The sequence below is a fragment of the Phaseolus vulgaris genome, chromosome 10, assembly GCF_051622355.1.
Source record: "Phaseolus vulgaris cultivar YP4 chromosome 10, ASM5162235v1, whole genome shotgun sequence".
In the NCBI taxonomy this organism is placed as follows: Eukaryota; Viridiplantae; Streptophyta; class Magnoliopsida; order Fabales; family Fabaceae; genus Phaseolus; species Phaseolus vulgaris.
In genome coordinates this window covers 32,141,997-32,165,733 of record NC_143507.1, presented here as the reverse complement: position 1 = coordinate 32,165,733, position 23,737 = coordinate 32,141,997, and the positions used below count along the sequence as shown (strand labels likewise).

General features: G+C 34.9%; 1 protein-coding gene across 3 annotated transcripts; it reads right to left on the bottom strand.

Annotated features, from left to right (window-relative positions):
- Positions 1-212: 212 nt before the first annotated feature.
- Positions 213-21,792, bottom strand: RAD51C (RAS associated with diabetes protein 51C). Of its 3 annotated transcripts, none has more exons than XM_090296480.1 (10): positions 21,470-21,791; positions 21,256-21,357; positions 20,290-20,412; positions 19,780-19,813; positions 19,600-19,670; positions 19,291-19,517; positions 18,960-19,091; positions 18,539-18,605; positions 18,254-18,437; positions 213-2,629 (listed from the first exon to the last, which is right to left on the bottom strand). In XM_090296480.1, exons 1-9 carry the CDS (start codon positions 21,579-21,581, stop codon positions 18,262-18,264), a joined length of 1,044 nt encoding a protein of 347 aa, XP_090152606.1. In that variant the 5' UTR covers positions 21,582-21,791; the 3' UTR covers positions 213-2,629; positions 18,254-18,261. The 3 variants fall into 3 exon arrangements, with proteins under 3 accessions (XP_090152606.1, XP_090152607.1, XP_068478167.1); XM_090296481.1 differs by having other exon boundaries at positions 213-2,618; XM_068622066.1 differs by lacking the exon at positions 213-2,629 and having other exon boundaries at positions 18,159-18,437; positions 21,470-21,792.
- Positions 21,793-23,737: the final 1,945 nt, after the last annotated feature.

The window sequence follows — 23,737 nt, the reverse complement described above, 5'->3', positions numbered from 1 at the left end:
CTCTTGGCCATAACTCTATGGTTGGCCCAAATCTACCCTTTGGTGGGCTTGCATGTGGGCTTGTGCTTGGGCCTCTTCCATCATCCCCTCCCTCTTGAAAAGGATTTGTCCTCAAATCCATTGCTTCTTCTTCTTCATGGCTAGGGGAATGGATGTGGCTGGATGGTGTCCATCATCTCCTTCTCCTCGAGAAGATCTATCCTCAGATCTAGAGATTTGATCTCGGATAGCAGCCTCTTGCTTCTTCAACTATGCTTGCCCTCCCGGATCAAACATCCACCTAGGGGAATTATCAAATAAAGCAAATGAGTTAGTTGAAGCAGTCATATACAAATCAATTTTATGAAGTTGCCATTTTTGTTTTTCTTTTGTTTTTGGCAACTTTTTACAATATTTCTCTTTTGATGGTTGCATGTGTTCTCTAATCCTCTCATGCTTTGTAAAATTTTCAATAGTGGTTACTTGTTCCTTAGGCATAATTCCTTTAGGAAGTGGTAACAACGCAAAAAGAGAAAGAGGACTATGTTCACATACAACTTCAAATGTAGAAATATTAGTAGTCTTGTGGACTACTCTATTGTATGCATGTTCAATAGAAAAAGGATACTCATCCCAAGAATTGTGGTTGTCTTTCATGATTTCTCTAGGCATAGTAACAAGAGCTATGTTTTCAATTTTATTTTGACCATTCTTTTGAGGATGATAAGAATTTGAAAAGGACAACTTAGTTGCAAGTTTTTCCAAGAGAATCCTCAAATGATGGTTTTCAAATTTTGGAGCTCTATCCAACACTAAGTTTGAAGAGAAATCATGAAGACTTGTCACTTCTTTAAGGAAGAGTTTATCCATGTCCATGAAAATGGAATCAAAACCTTTTGTTGTCCTAGGAAGATCTAATATGAAATTTAGGCTTATGTCTTCCCAAGGATCATTTGCAAAAGGTGAAGGAGTATAGAGTTCATGAGACATCGCCTTAGATGTATTTTTAAAACACGGAATGTATCTAGGGTAATGTCTTTGAACATCTTTTCTCATGGGTGACAATAATTTTCCTTTTAAAAGCTTTAGAGTTTTATCAACTCTAATTTGACCCATGAGTTCTCCTTCATGAAGAATTTCTCTTTTATGTGTGAAGGTAGTCTCGTTGATACAACCTTTGTTCATGGAAATTTCAATTCGTTGCAAAGGTTGTCTCAATAAGACATGACAAGTTTCTTTAGGCACTACTTCACATAAAAAATTGTCTTTGTAGATGCCTATAGATGACTTGACCTTCACTTGGTGATATCTTGGCATGTATGTAAAATAATCTACTATATTTTTATCTATGCAAGCCTTTTTTAAGGATTCTTCTTTTTTTTCTAGGCTTGCAAGTGTTCCTTTACAAAAGGTAAGGCTAGGTTGTTCAACAACAGGTATATTTTCAAATGTATTTTCAACTTTTCCTTCTTGTTGAATGACCTTGTGGGAAGGAACACTCTTCTCCCACGCCTTTTGTTTCCCAAGGGTTTTCTCTTGCTTTTCTATTTTTACCTTTTCTTCACTCTCACTAGCTTCTTTTTCTTGGCTACTATTCTCATCTTTGTCCCTTAAGATCATAGATCTTTCATTGAAACATTGAGATGCTAATTGATCATTGCCAAGGTATTCTAAACATGGAATTTCCCTAGCTTGAGTGTGAGAGATATGCTTGGTTAGGTTTTCTTGTCTCTCTTTCCTAGCTCTCCTAGGGAATTGTTGATGATATTCATTTTTCCTAAGACTTTCTTCCCCAAGATAATCATGATGTTTAGAGCTAGATGCATGAGAATGTAATTTTTTTGAAAATTGAGACTTCTCATTCTTTGCTTTAGTCAATTCATTAGTTTTGATCTCATTCTCCAATTGTTTAGATGAAATTGATTGAATATCCTTAGTAAGTTGCTTCAAAAGAGATTCCAAGGATTTCACCTCACTTTTAAGAGATTTAGAGGAGTGAGAAGACATGACTAAAACTTTGTGTGTAGAAGTATTTTACCTTGAGAAAAATTTAGGGAAGTCAAAGAAGGTAGTCTTCCAGGTAAGGGAGGTGAGTCACAGTGGACTACTTAAATACCAAGCCTTTGCCTTAGCCAAAAACTATCCCTCAATGTCTTCACACAAAGCTTTCTCTTAGTAAACCACTTGGAACACAATTAAGTTGAGAAATCAGATTTTAATGCAAGAAAGCAATGCATGCTAACTAATTAACAAAGCTAGATGGTTTTTAACAAAACTTAAAACAACCACACATACAAGGCGTTACTAATTAAGCAATATAGAAACAACTAAGAACAATTAACAATTGCTAATTAAAGAGTTCTATACTAGTCGGCCCTAGGTGAGGCTTCTTGGACACTTGGAGCCCTTGAAGACACACTCACCGTCTAAATCGTAATTAAGAAGTAATTAACACAAATTAAGTTGCAAGGAAATTTAGAAAAACTCCCTTTGTTGATCCTCTTTTTGCTAAATGCACTTCCTTGTTGTCTTTGCTTGTTGGCCCTCCAAGTGTTTGTAGTGTTTTTTCAAGAAAGCTTGTTTCGGCCTTGGCTTTGTTTCCCCTTAGAATGAAGGTTTTAATTCTCCAATTCCAGCACCTATCAAAAGACTAGACCTTACCCAAGTCAAGTTTCCATTCAATTAAGCACCAAAGGAGAAATAAATTCCAGCACCAAATTAGAGGTCAAAGAACAAAAGCAAGAAACAATTTAATTGAATAAAACAGTACCACCAAAAGGAGTTAGATTATGAAAACTAGAAAGAGGTCCAAGAAATATTAAGCAAGCAAATAAAAGGTACCAAAATAAAGGTAGGCACACAAAAGAATCCTAAGAATGGCACTAGAATTAGATGACCAAATAAAAAAAACAGCACCACTGGAAAATGTTGTGGGCCAGAAACGTGTTTTTCCCCAATTTATGCTGAGCTATGTTTTTAAGATATGATTCTGAAATTTGATATGCAAGATATTCAAGATCTTAGCTAAAATCTGGCTTTAGAATCACTGAAAACGCATGAACCAATTTTTTTTAATAAATTTTGCAATTTTGGTGTTCAGTTACGCCAGCTGTAGCGCCTCAGATTTGCACACTGATTTTAAAAGATTTATCATTTTTTTTCTGTTGATTCTTTTGGACTAATTCTTTTTTTTTCCTTTCTATAACACTTCAAACTTGCATATTCCAGAGAATCAAAATTTTCCTATGAGTGAAAATATTTTTCTGGAACAAAACAGCCAGCACAGAAAATGTGAAACAGGGGATTCTGGAAACTGGAAACAAAAACAGCAAGATACCAAAATTTAAACACAATAGAATTTGTGTAGGATCTAAACACAAATAGGAACTCAAACTAAATTAAAAAAGCACCAAAAGATTAAAGAACAGCAGATTCAAAGCAATTAAAGATACCCAAAATCAAGAAACAATCAAGCCAAATAAAGGACTACTAAGAATTGTTGACATTGTGGATGAACATGACTTGACAAAACATATATGGATTCAGAAATTAAAGACTCAAAAGCATAATATGAACCAAATAAGAAAGCAATAAAGACTCAAAAGCCTAAAAGAAAACAGCAACTCAAAGGTGTATGGAATCCTATCACAAATTGCACAAGAAATTGTTCAAGATCAATTGAACAAAAGTCATCGCCACCTCGTGTTTTCCCTATGCCTTTTGTTCAGGCGATTACCGACACGCCCATTCCCACGAGCGTGGTTCCGGTTAAGGCTGTCTTTACCGGCGTGGAGGATCCAGAGGCTCATCTAACCACGTTCCATACGCAGATGATGCTGTCGGGAGGGTCAGACGCCGTCTACTGCAAGATGTTCGTGAGTACGCTCCAGGGGACGGCGATGGAGTGGTTTGTGAGCCTGCCTAACGGCCACATAACCAATTTTCAACAGTTCTCGAAGATTTTTGTCGAGCAGTACATCGTCAATAAGGCACCGCCTAGGGTGTCTTATGATCTGTTCGATATAAGGCAATACCAGGGAGAGTCCCTCAGAGACTACCTGAATCGCTTTGGGGCGCAGATGGTCAGATCGCCGGCCAAGGATGAAGAAATGCTGGTCTATGCCTTCAAGAAGGGCGTGCTGCGAGGCCTTGATCAGGGCTCACCCCGCGACGTTTGCTGAAGTCAGGCGACTTGCGGTGGCTCACATCGCCGATGAAAGTGAGGTCGCTGAGAAGAGAGGGAGCATGGCTCCCGCTAGGCCACGCGCCCAGACCAGAATCCAGCCGCAAAGGGTGCTGGAAACAGCGGCGGCGGCCAGGAAGGACCAGAGGACTCGCCATCCTTACGATAGGAGGAACAAGGGAAGGAGCCAAGCACGCCAGCAACCAGCACGCCGGGAATACAATCGCCCGCCTAAGCACAAGTTTGTCATGGGACTGGCGGATCTGATCGCCATTCCTAATATATCTGCTAGGTTGAAGGCGCCTGAGAAGGTGGGCGACAAGGTGCTGAAGTCAAAGCCGGATGCCTGGTGTGAGTTTCACCAAGGTTTTGGCCACACTTTGGACTCGTGTTTGTCCTTGGGATATCAGCTCGACGATCTGGTTAAGAGCGGGTTCCTAAATGACTATCTGCTGGACAGGAGGACGGGGGGAGCGTCGAGTTCCCAGCCAGCAGGTGGAGAAGCCCAGCAACACGAGATGCCTATCCACGGGGAGATCCACACCATTGCAGGGGGCTTCTCAGGTGGTGGATGCACCGCATCGCAGAGGAAGAAGTACGCGCGATCGGTGATGACAGTGGATATGTTTGAAGATCACTCGCCGGAAGTGGACATTACGTTCACCAAACAGGATCTTCGGGACGTTGTGCCCCATGACAACGATCCCATAGTCATTTCGTTGGTTACAGCGGGAAGGAAGGTCCACAGAGTTCTGGTGGACCAAGGAAGCTCGGCAGACGTGATGTTCTGGCCGACTTTCACGCAGCTGGAGTTGCCCCTTGACCAGCTAAGGCCCTATGGAGGGTGCCTATATGGGTTCGCTGGTATTACTAGCAGTACTGGTATTACTAGCAGTACTGGTATTACTAGCATTACTAGTATTACTAGCAGTACTGGTATTACTAGCAGTACTAGTATTACTAGCAGTAATAGTATTACTAGCAGTACTAGTACTACTAGTATTACTAGCAGTACTAGCATTAATAGCAGTACTAGCAGTACTAGGATTACTAGCAGTAATAGTATTATTAGCAGTACTAGCAGTACTAGTATTACTAGCAGTAATAGTATTACTAGCAGTATCTAGTTTAGCAATTGTTAATTGTTTTTTTTAATTGCATCTCTTGCTTAATTAGTTTCGTTTTTTTCAATTGTGTTGCTTTGTTTAAGCTTTGTTAATCCTTGCTTGGTTAATTAGTTAGTGATCCTGTCTGTTGACCAGAACGTTGGAAACTGCCTCGTCAAAGGATCGACGTGTGCACCGCTTCACACCTCCGTTCCTCTTCGAGATCCGCCTCAAGAACCTGCAAAGAAACAGAGCGGCGCCGCTGCGGCCGATCGCACTCCAATGCCCAAGTCAGTAACCGAATCACCAAATACTAAGAGAACAAGAACCGTGCAAATCCTCTCTCACAGTCAGCTCTATAACTCGCAAGCGTAAAGAGTGTATTCTGAACGTGCGTACCTCAGAAAGTTCGTTGAGAACTCTTATATACCTGGTTGTTTTCTCTCTCCTGGCAGTTACAGACTTGGACACGTGGCTCGCATCCAACTGTACACGTGCCATCATCTGGAGGCTCCTTGACTTGGGTGTTGCTCCTGACTCCCTTTTTGGCTAAGTTATTTATGCATGGTGCTGCCCAGTACATAGCTAACTTGGGAGTGCGATCTCTACTGGAACTGGCGAGTTAGGGTGCCTTCATACACCTTCCCTGTGGTCTCGCCGGCCGCCTTCATAATCTGCACGACCTTCATCTCCGGCGATGTGCTTGCTCTGGCGATCTCCAATCACTAGGTCGCCTGAGTCTACATCTGGCGACTTCATCTTTAACCCGGTGATCGCCGGTCCTGGTATGCTGGAGGTCGGAGCACGCCAACTTAACAACCGGCGACTTCACGAGCCCCCCGACTTCCTTCCCTTCTTCCAACCTGGCGCCTTGTCAACACGCCCATACTGTAGTTTGTTGCCACGTCATCACTCCCGACCACCAGGGCGGTACAGTTAGCTTGCATTGTTTTCTTGCATTAAAATCTGATTTATCAACTTAATTGTGTTCTAAGTGGTTTACTAAGAGAAAGCTTTGTGTGAAGACATTGAGGGATAGTTTTTGGCTATGGCAAAGGCTTGGTATTTAAGTAGTCCTTTGTGACTCACCTCCCTTACCTAGAAAACTACCTTCTTTGACTTTCCTAAATTTTCTCAAGGTAAAATACTTGTATACACAAAGCTTTAGTCATGTCTTGTCATTCCTCTAAATCTCTTAAAAGTGAGGTGAAATCCTTGAAATCACTTTTGAAACAACTTTCCAAGGATATGCAATCAATTTTTTTCTAAACAATTGGAGAATGAGGCTAAAACTAATGAATTGACTAAAGCAAAGGATGAGGAGTCTCACATTTTAAAAAAGTAACCTTCTCATGCATCTATCTCTAAAGATCATGATTCTTTTGGGGAGGGAAGCCTTAGAATAAATGATTATTATCAAGCACCCCCTAGAAGACATAAAAGAGATAGAAAAGAACAAGAAAACCCAAGAGAGGTTAGGGTAGACCAACCCCATTTCCATGGAAAATAAAATATAGAAGCTTGCCTAGATTGGGAAATGAGGGTAGAAAAATTGTTTGCTTCCCATAAAGAAAGAAAGGAAAGAAAAATACAAAAGAAAAGAGAGGAAGTTGAAAGGGAAGCTATAGAAAAAGAAAAGGAAAAAGAAAAGCATGAGAAGACCCTTGAGAAACAAAAGGCGTGGGAGAAGAGTGTTCCTTCCCACAAGGTCATTCAACAAGACAAAAGATTTAAAAATACCTTTGAAAATATGTGTCTTGTTGAACAACCTCAAAGCCTTACCTTTTTTTGTAAAGGAACACTTGCAAGCATAAGCAAAAAAGAAGAGTCTTTAAAAGAAGCTTGCATAGATAAAGATAAAGTAGATTATTTTTCATATGTGCTAGGATATCACCAATTGATATCTATAAGCATTTACAAAAACAAATTTTTATGTGAGGTAGTGCCTAAAGAAACTTGTCATGTCTTATTGAGACAACCATTGCCAAGTGTACAAATTCTCATAAACAATGGTTGTAACAACGAGACTACCTTTACACATAAGAGAGAAAGTCTTCATGAAGGAGAACTCATGTGTCAAATTAGAGTTGATAAAAATCTAGCGCTTTTAAAAGGAAAACTTTTGTCCCCAATGAGAAAAGAGATTCAAAGACATTGCCTTAGGTACAATTCTTGTTTTCAAACTACACCTAAGGCAATGTCTCAAGAACTCTATACTCCTTCACCTTTTGCAAATGATCCTTGGGAATACACAAATTTCATATTAGAGCTTCCTAGGACAACAAAAGGTTTTGATTCCATTTTCATGGATATGGATAAACTCTTCTCTAGAGAAGTGATACATCCTCATGGTTTATCTTCAAGCCTAGTGTTGGATAGAGCTCCAAATTTCGCAAACCATGATTTGAGGATTCTCTTGGGAAAACTTGCAACTAAGTTGTACACTTTAAATTCTTATCATCCTCAAAAGCATGGTCAAAATACATTTGAAAATCTACCTCTTTCTACTATGCCTAGAATAATCATAAAGGACAGACACAACTCTAGAGATGAGCATACATACCATAGTGTAGTTCACAAAACTACCAATATTTTCCCATTTGAAGTTGTATATGGACTTAATCCTCTTTCTCCTTTAGATTTATTACCCCTTCCTAATCCACATACCTTTGTGCATAAGGAAGGAGTTACAAAAGATGATTTTGTTAAGAAAATGCATGAGAGAATTCAAGAACAAATACAACAACAAATAGAGAAATATTATGAGAAGTTGCCAAAAACAATAGAAAAACAAAAGGAATGGCAACTTCCTAAAATTAATGTTTACACAACTGCTCAAACTAACACATTTGATTTGTTTGATGACTCACAGAGATGGACATTTGATCATGGAGGACGAGCCTAGTTTTCAAAATAGGAATAAGGTTGTTGTTCGAGATCGAACCTGTAGATCTGAGGACAAATCCTCTCAAGAAGGAGGGGATGATGGAAACCATCCAGCCACATACATCCACATAATGATGATGATGAAGAAGCGTTGGATTTGAGGAAAAATCCTTTTCAAGAGGGAGGGGATGATGGAAGAGGCCCAAGCCCATGATAGAAAAAGCCCAAGCCCAAGCCCAAATACAAGTTCAAGCTTCAACTCAAGCCCAACAAATAGAAAATATGGGCAAACTAAGCATCATTGGATGTCTTTCTTTTGTAATTACTTTTGAGTATTTTTAGTAGAATATAAAGGGAGGTGTAGATATAAATATAAGAGGTGCAAATGTATAAAGCTAAGTCACACCTTCCATGTGACACAAAAGAAGGTGTAGCTATAGATTTAGGAGGTGCCAAAAATAGAAACCAAGTCACACTTCCCTTGTGACTAGGAATTGGCTCCAAATTCAAATGCTTCTCATTTGAATTTCCCTCCACTTTCTTTTTAATTTCCAGCCCCCTAAACACTATAAATAAGAGGGCTTGGCTCATGTATTTGGAAGATTAATTGAATAGTAAAGTTATGCTGCCAACTTTGTGCCAAGCTTTGCTTCTACCTAGTTTCTAGGCTCTAATCTTCACATCCTTCACCTCTCATTGGGCTGGCCGAAGCTCCCAACTTCCATACACACCATGTACCTTCAAGATCACCATAGCTCTTAGGAGGATCCTGCTCATACACATCCATGGCTTCCGCACCATCTTTCACATGATTCTAAGAAGAACTTCATGAATTTGCCATCAGTAGAAGTACTAGTATTACTAGCGGTACTAGTATTACTAGTTTAACTAGCAGTACTAGTATTACTAGTATTACTAGTAGTACTTGTATTACTAGTTGTACTAGATTTACTAGTATTACTAGCAAGACTAGCATTACTGGTATTACTAGCAAGACTAGCATTACTGGTATTACTAGCAAGACTAGCATTACTGGTATTACTAGCAAGACTAGCATTACTGGTATTACTAGCATTACTAATATTACTAGCACTACTCGTATTACTTGCAGTACTAGTATTAGTTGCATTACTAGTATTACTAGCAGTACTAGTATTACTAGTAGTACAAGCATTACTAGTATTACTAGCAGTACTAGTATTACTTGCAGTACTAGTACTATTAGTATTACTAGCATTACTAGCACTACTCGTATTACTTGCAGTACATGTATTACTTGCATTACTAGCAGTACTAGTATTACTAGCAGTACTAGTATTACTAGCAGTATTAGTATTACTAGCAGTAATAGTATTACTAGCAGTACTAGTATTACTAGCATTACTAACAGTACTAGCATTACTAGTATTACTAGCAGTACTAGGATTACTAGCAGTATTAGGATTACTAGCAGTACTAGTATTACTAGCAGTACTAGTATTACTAGCAGTAATAGTATTACTAGCAGTACTAGTATTACTAGCAGTACTAGTATTTCTAGTAGTACTAGGATTACTAGTATTATTAGCAGTACTAGTATTACTAGCAGTACTAGTATTACTAGCAGTAGTAGTATTACTAGCAGTACTCATAGTACTAGTACTGCTAGTAATAGAAGAGAGAGGTAGGTTTCCAAGCCACACCCCAGTACCAGCAGGGAGAAACCCAACTCACGGAGTATCTCTGCATGAGGCGTGGGGACGCGGTAGCAGTACTAGTATTACTAGCAATTCTAGTATTACTAGAAGTACTAGTATTAGTAGCCGTACTAGTATTACTAGCAATACTAATACTACTATAACAACTAGAGGTACTAGTATTACTAGTAGTACTAGTATTATTAGCAGTACTACTAGTACTAGTATTACAAAAAGTACTAACAATACCTCCAGTACTACTATAACTACCAGTACTAGTATTACTAGCAGTACGAACAGTACTAGTATTACAAGCAGTACAAATACTACAAGCAGTACTAGCAATACTAGTATTACTGGCAGTAATGGCATTACTGACATTACTGGCAGTACTGGCATTACTGGCAGTACTGACATTATTGGCAGTACTGGCATTACTGACATTACTGAAAGTACTGCCATTACTAGAAGTACTAGCATTACTGGCAGTACTGGCATTACTGGCATTACTGGCATTAGTGGCATTACTGACAATACTGACATAACTACAATTATTACTAGCACTACTAGTACAACTAGTACTCCAAGCAGTACTACTAGTAGCATTACTAAAATTACTAGTATTACTAGCAGTACTAGTATTACTATCAGTACTAGCAATACTTGCGTTACTGGCAGTACTGGCACTACTGACGTTACTGGAAGTACTGACATTACTGGCATTACTGGCAGTACTACTAAAACAAGCAGTACTAGTATTACTAAGAGTACTAGTATTACTTGCACTACTAACAGAACTAGTACTCCCAGCAGTACTACTAATAGCATTACTAGCAGTACTAATATTACTATCAATACTTGTATTACTATCAGTATTAGTAGTGCTAGTATTACTAGCAGTACTAGTATTAGTAACAATACTAGATTTAGTAGCAGTACTACTATAATTATTACTACTATTATTAGAAATAATAATATTACTAGTAATACTATAAGTACTATAAGTAAAAGTATTATTAGTAGTACTAACAGTACTAGTATTACTAGCAGTACTAGTAGTACTAGCAGTACTAGTAGTACTAGCAGTACTAGTAGTACTAGCACTACTAGTATTACTAGAAGTACTAGTATTACTAGCACTACTAGAAGTAGTAGTATTACAGGCAGTACTAGTAGTACTGACAGTCTTAGTACTATTGGCAGTACTAGTATTACTAGAAGTACTAGTATTACTCGCACTACTAGAAGTACTAGTATTACTGGCAGAACTAGTATTACAAACAGTATTAGTATTACTAGAAGTATTAGTATAACTAGCAGTACTAGCAGTACAAACAGTACTAGTATTACTAGCAGTACAAGAAGTACTAGTATTACTAGTTGTACAAGTAGTACTAGTATTACTAGCAGTACTAGTATTACTCATAATACTAGTATTCCTAGAACTAGTAGCATTACTAGAACTACTTGTATTACTGGCAGTACTAGTGCTAGTACTAGTATTATTAGCAATTCTAGTATTACTTGCAGTACTACCAGTACTAGTATTACAAGAAGTACTAGCATTACTTGCAGTACTAGTATTAGTAGTAGTACAAGCAGTACTAGTAGTACTAGCAGTACTGGTAGTACTAGTATTTCTAGCAGTACTTGTATTACTAGCAGTACTAGTGCTAGTACTAGTATTATTAGCAATTCTAGTATTACTTGCAGTACTACCAGTACTAGTATTACAAGAAGTACTAGCATTACTTGCAGTACTAGTATTAGTAGTAGTACAAGCAGTACTGGTAGTACTAGTATTACTAGCAGTACTAGTATTACTAACAGTAGTAGTATTAATATAAGTATTATTATTACTAGCAGTACTAGTATTACAAGAAGTACTACCAGTACTAGTATTACTAAGAATACTAGCAGTACTAGTATTACTAGCAGTACTAGTATTACTAACAGTACTAACAGTACTAACAGTACCAGTATTACTAGCAGTACTAGTATTATTGACAGTACTAGTATTACATGAAGTACTAGCAATACTGGCAGAACTAGCATTACTGGCAGTACTAGCATAACTGTCAGTACTAGCATTACTGGCAGTACTAGCATTACTGACAGTACTAGCAGTACTAGCATTACTTGCAATACTAGCATTACTGACAGTACTACTAGTGCTACTAGCAGTACTATTAGTACTAGCAATACTAGCAGCACTAGTATAATTATTACTAAAAGTACTACATATTATTAGTAGTAGTACTAACAGTATTTGTAGTACTAGTATTACTATAAGTACTAGAAGTGTTACTCGTGTTACTATTATTATAATTATTAATAGTATTAAAAGCAGTACTAGTTTTACTTCCAATACTAGTATTACTAGCAGTACTAGAAGTACAAATATTACTAGCAGTACTAGAATTACAAGTATTACTAACAGTTCTGGTATTTCTAGCAGTACTAGTAGTACTAGCACTACTAGTAGTACTAGCAGTACTAGTATTACTAGCAGTACTAGTATTACTAGAAGTACTAGTATTACTAGCAATACTAGAAGTACTAGTATTACTAGGAGTACTAGTATTACAAGCAGTACTAGTATTACAAGCAGTACTAGTATTACTAGCAGTACTAGTATTACTATTATAAGTAGAGTACTAGAAGTACTAGTATTACTAGTAGTACTAGTATTAATAGTATTACTAGTAGTACTAGTAATACTAGAAGTCTTAGTATTAGTATTAGTACTAAAAGTGCTAGTATTACTAGCAGTACTAATATTACTAGTATTAATAGCAGTATTAGTATTACTAACAGTATTAATATTACAAGTATTAGAAATACTAGTATTACTAGCAGTACTAGCACTATTAGAATTACTAGTATTTCTAGTAGTACTAGTAGTAGTAGTAGTACTAGTATTATCAGCAGTACTAGCAGTATTAGTATTAGTATTACTAGCAGTACTTGTATTACTAGTATTTTTAGCAGTACTAGTATTATTAGTATTTCTAGCTGTACTACTATTAATAGTGTTACTAGTATTACAAGAATTACTAGTATTACAAGAATTACTAGTATTTCTAACCGTACTAGAAGTACAAGTATTAGTAATAGTATTAGTATTACTAGCAGTACTAATATTACTAGGAGTACTAGTATGACTTGACTAGTATTACTAGAAGTACTAGTATTACTACCATTACATGTATTACTAGAACCAATACTATTACTCGTATTTCTAGCAATTCTAGTCTTAATAGTATTACTACCAGTACTAACAGTACTAGTATTACTATAAGTACTTGTATTACTAGTATTACTAGAAGTACTTGTATTACTAGAATTACTTGTATTACTAGTAGTACTAGTATTACTAGGGGTACTACTGTTATTAATATTACAAGTAAAACTAGTTTTACTAGAACCCCTAGTATTACTTGCATTACTAGCAGTACTAGTATTACTAGTAGTACTAGAATTACTAGTATTACTAGAATTACTAGTATTACAAGTATTACTTGTATTATTAGCAGTACTAGTATTACTAAGAGTACTTGTATTACTATAATTACAAGCAGTACGAGTATTACTAGCTGTACCGACTCTTCCTCGGGCATTGACCAAAGTCAACACTTGGTAGGACCCATTAGGGCGCAAAGAGGTGAGAAGGGGGCTCGACCAGGCCTCGGGCGTTGACTAGGCCCCGGGCATTGACCGACCTCGGGCGTTGACTGGGTTCGAACCAAGAAGTGCTTACAGTTGGGTGGTGCCACCCCCCGGTACCCACGGGTGAGAGTTACCGTGGAGGGGGCGGCAGGGTAGGAGGCGGCACGGTAGGGGCGTGGAGGTCTCGGGCCTCGGTACCCCGAAAGAGTAACAATAGAAGAGAAAGGTGGTTTCCAAGCCACACCCCCAGCACCAGCACGGAGAGACCTAACTCACGAAGTATCAGTGCATGAGGCGTGGGGACGCGACAGTACGTGAGGAGGGCAGAAATACTCCCAGGGCGAGTGACTAGAAGCTGGGGCGCATGAGTTGGCAACCATGTAGTCACCCCCTGCGCCAGATGCACTTCGAGAAGAGAGACTTACACGCTGGGATTTCCCTAAGTTGGGTTACAACTTCGTAAGGCCATCCACACAGAGTTACGCTAAAGTCAGAAGGAGACACGGGGCAGAAGCACTGACAAGGTATATAAGCTCTCGCTGTCAGTAGACTAAGGTACGTTTTGAGTCATTTTACGCTTTCACACTGTATGCATGAGTGACTTGAGAACGAGAGAGAATTCAGTTACAATTCAGTTACGCACCTTCTGAACACGGTGTCTGGAATGTTATGATACGGAGGTGCACGGTGTTTTCTGCTAGTACTGACTTGAGCGTCGGAGTGCAAACGGCCGCGAGGGCGCCCTTTTGTCTCTCTATTTCAGGTATTCACGACGGCAAAGAGTGAAGATTGGAACGAAGATGAAGGAGTCCTTGATACGCACCTTGAAGCTACGCACGAACGACAATCTGGTCAACCGGCAGGAACACTAACAGTACTAGTATTAGTAGTATTACTAACAATTCTAGTAATGCAAACAGTACTAGTATTACTACAAGTACAAGTATTACTAGTATTACTAGCAGTACCAGTATTACTATCAGTACTAGTATTACTAGAAGTACCGATATTACTAGCAATACCGGTATTACTAGCAGTACGAGTATTACTAGCAATACTCGAAGTACTTGTATTACTAGTAGTACTAGCAGTACTAGTATTACTCGTATTACTACCAGTACTAGTATTACTAGCAATACTCACAATAGTAGTATTACTAACAATACTATTATTACTAGCAGTTCTAGCAGTATCAGTAGTATTAGTATTATTAGTATTACAAGCATTACTAGCAGTATTAGTATTTTTAATATTACTAGTATTATTAGCAGTATTAGTATTAGTAGTATTACTAGTACAACTTGCAAATCTAGCAGTACTAACAATACTAGTATGACTAGAAGTACTAGTATTACTACCAGTATACTTACTACTAGTACTAGTACAAGTACTATTAGGAGTACAACTATTGCTAGTATTACTAGAAGTACTAGCAATACCAGTATTACTAGCAATACTAGCAGTACTCACATTACTAGCAGTACTAGCAGTATTCGCAGTACTAGTATTACTAGCAGTACTAGTATTAGTAGCAGTACTAGTATTAGTAGCAGCACTAGTATTACTAGCAGCACTAGTATTACTAGTATTACTAGAAGTACTAGCAGTACTAGTGGTACTAGTATTACTAGAAGTACTAATATTACTAGTATTATTAGTATTACAAATATTACTAGTATTAATAGAACCACTCGTATTACTAGCAATACTAGTATTTATAGTATGACTAGCAGTACTATTACTACTACCAGTTCTAACAGTATTAACAGTACTAGTATTACTAGGAGTACTAGTATTACTAGGAGTACTAGTATTACTAGCAGTACTAGTATTATTAACATTAATAGAACCACTCGTATTATTAACAATACTAGTATTACTAGTATTTATAGTATGACTAGCAGTACTATTACTACTACCAGTTCTAGTAGTATTAACAGTACTAGTATTACTAGGAGTACTAGTATTACTAGCAGTACTAGTATTACTAACAGTACTAATACTACTAGTATTTCTAACAGTATTAATATTACTAGCAGTACTAACAGTACTAGTATTACTAGTAGTACTAGTATTAATAACAGTATTAGTATTACTAATAGTACTAGTACTACTAGTATTTGTAAGAGTATTACCTTAATTTTTTTATTATAGTTTAGGTAATATATAAAACTACATTTACAATCATTTTCATTCCAATTAAATTTTTTTCTTAATTCTATTGAACAAGATGCTTTGATGTCTCCAAATCCAAGAGGAAAGCTTGAAGAACTTGTTGTTGGGTGTGTGTGTTGTCTAGTTGTTTGAAACTTGTTAATTCACTCCTTAATATGATCCAAGTTCATTTGAATCTTTAACCTTTTGAAAAGATGTGTTTTCTAAAAAGCTGTCAAAATTTCAACAGGTTGTTTTTCGAAACAACAGGTTGTTTTACCTTAGTAGTTTTTGAAAAAGTTTGAAAGTTGTTTGACTTGGTTGACTTTGCTGTCAAACCAAATCAATCGATTGTTTCGACAAAACAATCGATTGTGTTCCTAAAAACCTTAACAGAATTATGTTAAGTGGTTTTAATATGTTTTAAATGATCCTAACTAACTTGGCTCCTTTATTAAATGCTTTTGGCCACTTGATGAGTCTATATAAAGGTGGTTTTATGCTCCTAATCTTGGAGTAAGAGAAAGAGTTTATCAAAACAGTTTTTCCAAGATTTGAAAGAGCTTTGGATCATTCTTAAGTGTGTGAAATAGGATTGGGTTGTAATTCTGAACTTTAAGCTTTGTAATACCCAAGTGTATTTTATTCTCTTCTTCATTGATTACTGTACTTCTGTAGTTGTGTTGCCAAGGAGTGTTGTGTGTTCTTGAGGTGTTCAAGATCAACATTCTTGGTGTGGTTTGCCAAAGGTAATGTGTTTCTTGAGGGGTTCAAGGTCACTACTTTGGTGTGTGATGTTTGTAATCTGGTTTTGATTGCATAGTGGATTACCCAGTGGTTTCTGGGGACTGGATGTAGCTTTTGGTGTAAGAGTGAACCAGTATAAATCTGTTTGTGTGATTCTCTCTTTCCCTGATCTCACATATATCTGTTTTAAGCTATTTTTATTAACTGCTGATAAAAACAACCGATTGTTTCGACAAAACAACCGATTGTTTTTCTGATATCATCTTAAAACAATTTTGGGTATTTGTTTCCTTGATTATTTTCTCTGTAATTCGGCATTGAATGTTATTATATCATCAAAGTTTGCGAAAATCTCTTATAAACAATTCACCCCTCCCTCTTGTTTAAGGTCATATATTCTAACAAATTTCAGGTCTTAAAATTATAATTTTAACCCTACAATCATTATTAATCATTTCCCATTTTTATCCCAAAATTTATAACATTAATTATATTTTTTAATAATCTTTTCAAACATTCTTACTCTTCCAATGTATCATTAAACCTATTTAAAAAACTTATTTTTATTTTTTAACATCCCTAAATTTATTTATCACCGTACACATAACAACAAAAATTATCAAATTAATTCCCTTTTTTATAATTTTTTATAATAACAATAATAATTTTAATTTTATTTAAAACCACCATAGTCAGTTTAACAAATTCTAATGTATGTTTCAACAAATTTTATAATTTCTATGTCATTTAAAAAAAAATATTATTATCAATCTTAAAAACAATAATAATAATATTGTAAAATTTGTATATTTTTCTCCTATCTTTCATTAACTTTTTTACAAAACCACTAGATTAATAACCAAATATTTACGCATCCACACTTTTACTTTCTCAATTATAATCAGCATATGTAGACAAAGACGAAATGATTTAATATTATACATTAAAATAGCTTTTGAATATGAAATCTTCATTAAAATAATAATGTCCATTTTGAATTTCAATATATTTATTACTATTTTGTTTTGTTCTTAAAAAAAGTTTTGGTTACTGAATGGATGAGAGTTATATATATTAGTTATGCATAATTGCAACTCTTAACCATATAAAACTTTAAACATACACACCTAATATCTAAATAGTGAAAGAAAAAAAAATAGAAATAAGAAAAAAACTGAATATGAATGACTTACACAATATGATCCATCACCATTAATTTTCATTTAGTATTTAAAAAAAAAATCATTTTCATTTTCATTTTCATGTGATTTCTTATACACACCTAATATCTAAATTGTGAAAGAAAAAAAAATAGAAATAAGAAAAAAACTGAATATGAATGATTTACACAATATGATCCATCACCATTAATTTTCATTTAGTATTTAAAAAAAATCATTTTCATTTTCATTTTCATTTTCATGTGATTTCTTTGTACGTATGTGTATTTTCATATACAACAGTTGATTCCATTGGCAATATCAAAGGATGAAACATTAATCATATTTGCAATATTATTTTTGAGGTATAATTAATATTTAATCCTTCATTTATCATTGTTTCTTAAAATTTTACCATCCAATTTCTTTTTCAGTATATTTATAAAAAAAAATTAATTTCCCTATTTTATCAGCATTCAACTGTCATCATTTCAAAAGGATTCCTGAGATGTCATAAAAAAGTTAGAAAAATCATGTTTTGGCAAAAATAGTAGATGAGGCTTATCAATAACACCAACCAAAACACAAAGGCAGCATGTAGGAAAGCCAAAAAAGGGTGAAACATGTTGTATATTTTTTGTTGAGTCCAAAAGTTTTACAAGGGAATAAGCAAAAAGGGTGAGGGAATCTTACTCAAAATCTCACATCATCTTGATCCTTTTGCAGCTTGAAATAGAATTTCTTATGCCCCTACTGGTCACAGAATATGGAGCTGATGCTGATTTAAGAGAAGGGGACTTGTCAATAAAGGCATGTCGTTCATTGCCATTCCAAAATAATATGATCCTATTTGTGCATGAATGTGACCAGCTATCTCCTGTTCAGTAAAGTATAAACAACAAAATTCTTTAATGAAGGGACAAAACAGATATTGTTCATACAAGCTAAAAGTCCAAGTGAGAATGAAACAAAACTTGCCTAGTGCAAGAGTCAATTGAAATGAACCTTCAATGAACTTGGTTGTTACTTGATTCAGCATAACAACCTGCAAGAAGATCACTTTTGCAGTTGGATATTAAGGAGGATGAAAACAAGGAAGCATGGCAAATTCCATGGTACAATGCTCACTGACTGGAACAAATCCAAGGGACTCTTGGACATGCCATATGAAATGGTGGATGATTGCATAACATAATCCATCACTCCTTTGTTAATTGTTTTATTTTTATACTTTCTTGCTTTACTCAAACGGATTTGAGCTATCTACTAACTTGGTGTTTAAGTATCTCTGCAAGTTTTACACTTGATCTACATAAATCGCATCAGGCGTGTTTCAGCTGCTACCAATGATTAATTTCAGTAGAAAATACTTGTGGAAAGTAGATGAATTGATTCTTACAGCCAAACAGAATTTTTTTGCAAGCTTCATCAACTTCAAAGCCATTTCACTGAGTAATCGAGTCCTGAGAGCCATATCATCGAAGTCTTGGCGGAAGTGGAAAGTCACACTATCGACAATGATGATCTTTACCTGAAATTAAGTATGTAAAAATAGACCACAATGGATTATTATGGTGTAACAAAACAATTGGTTGAAAGCAAAAGGAAAGAAAGTCAAAGCAAGAGTATTGCCATTGTCTACAATTGATGCAACGTATGAGGTTAAGTATCATCTTCAATGTGTTGGCTGAAAAAAAAAATCAATTCAATAGATGAAATACTATACTTACGTCTTTATTCTCCATGATGAATTTGTCTAAGTAATTTATCAAGGCGATTTGCTCAGTGTAGCTGCAAACACGAAAATAGAATATATTTTCCAAGATGTTATTAGGGTGCATTTTAACTTCACAAGCTTGAAAATCCTTGTGAAAGTGGTTGCTATATTCAGCCATGTCTTCTATGCATGCTTCAGCAATTTGAAGAACACGTTCAACCATAAAGCTTCCTTCTGTGTCTAAGTATCACATAGGCACAAGAAGTGCAATGAATGGTCTGCATCAAATGCTTAATGAGTATTAGAATCTTAGGGTTCTTACCAATGTATATTGCCTTCCCACCTAGGCCACCGTATCCTTGAGGAATCTGAACATTTACCGCAAGTTGAATCCTGCAAACATAAACAACCCTCAATATTATAAATAACCACACATTTCACAATATAGGATGGAAAGGAACAATAGCAACATGATCCAGAAAATTAGAATGACAAAGAATACCCAATTTGTGTTTTACCAATGCCTGGAACTCCGCCTATATAAACAAAAAAAAAATTATATTGCAACCAGAAAAGGGAAGAAAGAAAGCAAACTGCAAGGTATTCATGCATGCAACAGAACAAGTAATGTATGAGCTAGTTTCTTAAAGATTAAAAAAAATGATTCTGGCATAAAATAAATCAGTGATTATTTTTTAGAGATTTTAAAAAATGCAGAAGTTAATTCATGTTTATTTACAATCAGAATAATCAGCTTTTTAAAAAAAAATAAGTAACTAGTTTATGAGGAGTTATTTTAATCAAATTTAACTTTTGATTATGATCAATTTTTTAAAATCTAATCAGCTTCTGATTATTGTGAACAAACACTGTAACAAAACCGTAAGAAACTAAAAAATGTCATTATTTTTTTAAAAAGTGATTCTTTGGTGAAAAAAGCTTGAACAAACAGGGCCACATATTTCCTTAGAAATCATGACTATGGATTTCATACTATTTAGAGAAGCCTAACCTATTTCAGTGACATCTTTACACTTAATTCCTCCACCAAGGATGTTATCCAGATCCACACAAGATGTGGTAATGTAAGAAGAAAACTTCTCATCATTGAGCATATCCCAGGCAGTCTGACCACCTGCATGACACAAAGACACAAAGGAGAAAAGGAAAACAAGAAAAAAACTTTAAGTGCTAGAGGGAATCATGGTCTGTGGAATATACTGGACTGAACTCAATTCACATCACACAAGAAAATAAGACATCAATCATAAGAGAATATCACATATCAAGTAAAACCAAAGTACTTATTGCCAAATAAATAGAATGTCTATTTACTTTTTCATTGAGCATAGAAGATACTTGATAGCTCTTTGATTTTCTCCCCATTAAATAATCTTCCTATACTCACAAGGGGATGTTTCTTCAAATGAGATGCTATCTAATACATGATTTTACAAACTATCTAAAGCTAAGCTAGAGTGTAGGAAAACCAATTGTCTCACCATAACAATTTGTCTGTAAAACTCCCCCATCAGCACTATTGGCAGGAAGCTTCAAAATTATATTAATGAAAGCTATTGCTTCTTGCTTCTAAGTTTTCCCAAATTTCATAAACTTGATTTCTAAGACACACAACATCCCAGCTTGAAAAAACTTGATATCATAAATTGAAAATTCTTTGGGTATAACAACTTTTCCCACTAGGAGGTCGGCTATATGAATCATACGACACTAGGACCACACATAATTTCCAACTGCACAGCCCAGTAACACACATCACTAACCTCTTCAAACATTACCTCCAACACAAATTCGTATACGGGTCATTTTTCTTATATAACCTTAAGGCAATGGGTATACGGGTCATTTTTCTCATATATTGATGTTCAGACACATTCACACTTTTGAATCATAACAATTTATATGCATAACATGAAAATAAACAATTCTGATCATTACTCAAAAACACAACACATACCACCAACAACAGTAGTGTGAGTCCCATTTGGTGTCTCCAAAGCACCAGCTTTGGCTGCAAGATTCTGAATTTCACAGGCTTCACTATCAGAAACTTCAATATCTGTGAAAGAGAGATTAAGGGTGGGTGAAAAAAAAGGAACTTTTTTTAACATAAAGCATACCCAATTGAAAAATGAAAGAAGGGCTAAGAATTGAAATTGAAGGGAAAAAACCTCGAGCAAGGAGGGAGGCGGAGGTACGAGCAATGGCATCGAGAGAGGTGTAACCAGCAGCCAAGAGTTTTCCTCTCTTTGAAGCTGAGATTGGAAGCATACCCACTTCCATGCTTTCCACTCTCACTCTCTCCCTTCCACCATTTTCTTCTTCTTTGGCCAGATTCTCACTTATTCTTATCACTGAAGACTCAAAATTCAATCAAAATTAACATTAATGGTAGGTTCATGGTGCAGAGACACGTCGAATTGCTCAAGTGATTTGAATACAAATTTGAAAATTAAACAGATGATTAATACAAAACACTAAAAAAAGAAAAAAAATGAACTTTATATTTTATGATTTTGTTCTTATGTTTAGAACTAAATCGAACTCCACTGTATACTAAATTTACAATTAGTTTTTATTTTATTCTTGAATAAATCTCAAGTGCAAAGTTATTTTATTCTTCAATTTTTGGTATATGTATATATATTGTATTTTTTAAATTATTTTAAACAAATAATGAGATTTCACACTTTGAATAATTTTTTTTATATTTATTATATATTTGACTTTTTTTTTGCAGGTTGTTGTTCTATATAAAAAAAATAGTCAAGGACTTGCCTAGTTTAAGAAAATCATTTCTGTTTTTATTTTTTATTCTAAAAAACCTTTTCAAAATTTAGAAAAAAAAAAGTTTATTTCATTTTCCAAGAATCTAGGGTTAGTGAAGGAAAGGTAATACAACTAAAGGTTGAACTCTGAAGTGAGAAAGAAAATAGAAGCATTATTCCATGTTCAATAATTTAATTAAGATTATATCAGTAAAATTACTTTATTTTATTTAAATCAATATAAGCTTTTCATTCAAAGTTCATTAATAAAAAAAATAGAAGATGTTGAACTTACACTTGCTCATCACTTTTCTAGAAAATTATTTAAATTTCTTTATTTTTTTTCTTCAATTTTAAACTTTTTAAACCATTTCATATATTTTATATTTGTCGCACAAGTAAAAAAACTAGTGATGGCTTCAACCCGCTACCAAAAAGTGTGGGATAAGTTTACTAATTTAGTTCGCTAACTCGCTTTGACCCGTCTCGCATAATTCGCAGTCTGTGTAGGTCAATAACAAGATAGGATGGGTTGGTTCACTGGCCCACGTAATTAAAAAAATAATTATTTAATTTTTTTTTGTAAAAAAATCATAGTCATTCATCCATTATTGCAGTGTGACCTTTATTTTATTTTATTTTAAAAAAATTGAATTTAATGTACTAAAAAAAGAATGTTTTATTTTAATCATCTAAAGGAGTTAGTATTAAGAGTGACAGTAGATTTAGTTTTAAGTAAAGTCGTATATTTAAAATTTATTATTAAAAAAATAATATAAAAAAGAGATTTCAATAGGATACTTAAAAAATTAGTCATCTTCATTAAAATATTTTGTAGCAAAACTTTGGTAAAATACTCTTGTACATTTACATACATATATAGGAAAAAATATATGCAAAGCAAAACTTTAATTATTTTTAATCAAGCCTTCTAACAATCCTCATACTTGAATTTATATTTTTATCTTAATTAAATGACTTGAAACACAGATAAATAAGTTTTTTTATAATTAATGAAGTTTTAATTTTTGAAGAAAAAAAAATTCTTATGCAGGCTGGTCCGCAGACACGCGGGTTACTTCTTATGCTGGACGGTTCAGTAAAATAAGTTTAAACTTCTAACACGGACCGGATCTATGCAAGACGAACAACTCGGACCCTATAAAAAAACTAACAATATATGTAGATTACAGGTGCAATAACTTCTAAAAATATGGAAAATAAATTTCAGCTAAAAAATTATAAGAGATTAAAATGTCACAACGAGATCGACTGATATGTTTATATTTTTTAAGAACAGTAAATAATTTTAGTTATCCATAAATTTGTGTGCAGTCTTAAACTGTTTAATGCTATCTTTATATTTTCTTTTTCAATTTATTCAATTGGTTTAAAATGAGTGAAATGTTTGTAATTAATAGAAACCTAATTAAAATCTTATTTTAGGGTTTGTTTAAAAAAACAACAGATAATTTGATGGTTAGCTATACCTGTTTAATTATAACATGAATTAATTACTTTTATTTTTGTATAGTTAAACATTTTTTTTAAGTAACTGGTAGGCAAAAATATACTATATCGGAGGATTTTAACACAAATGACAAGTTTTAAATCAACATTAACAATTTGTAGCATCTCGCCTAGAGAACAATTGAATCTTGAACAAATGTC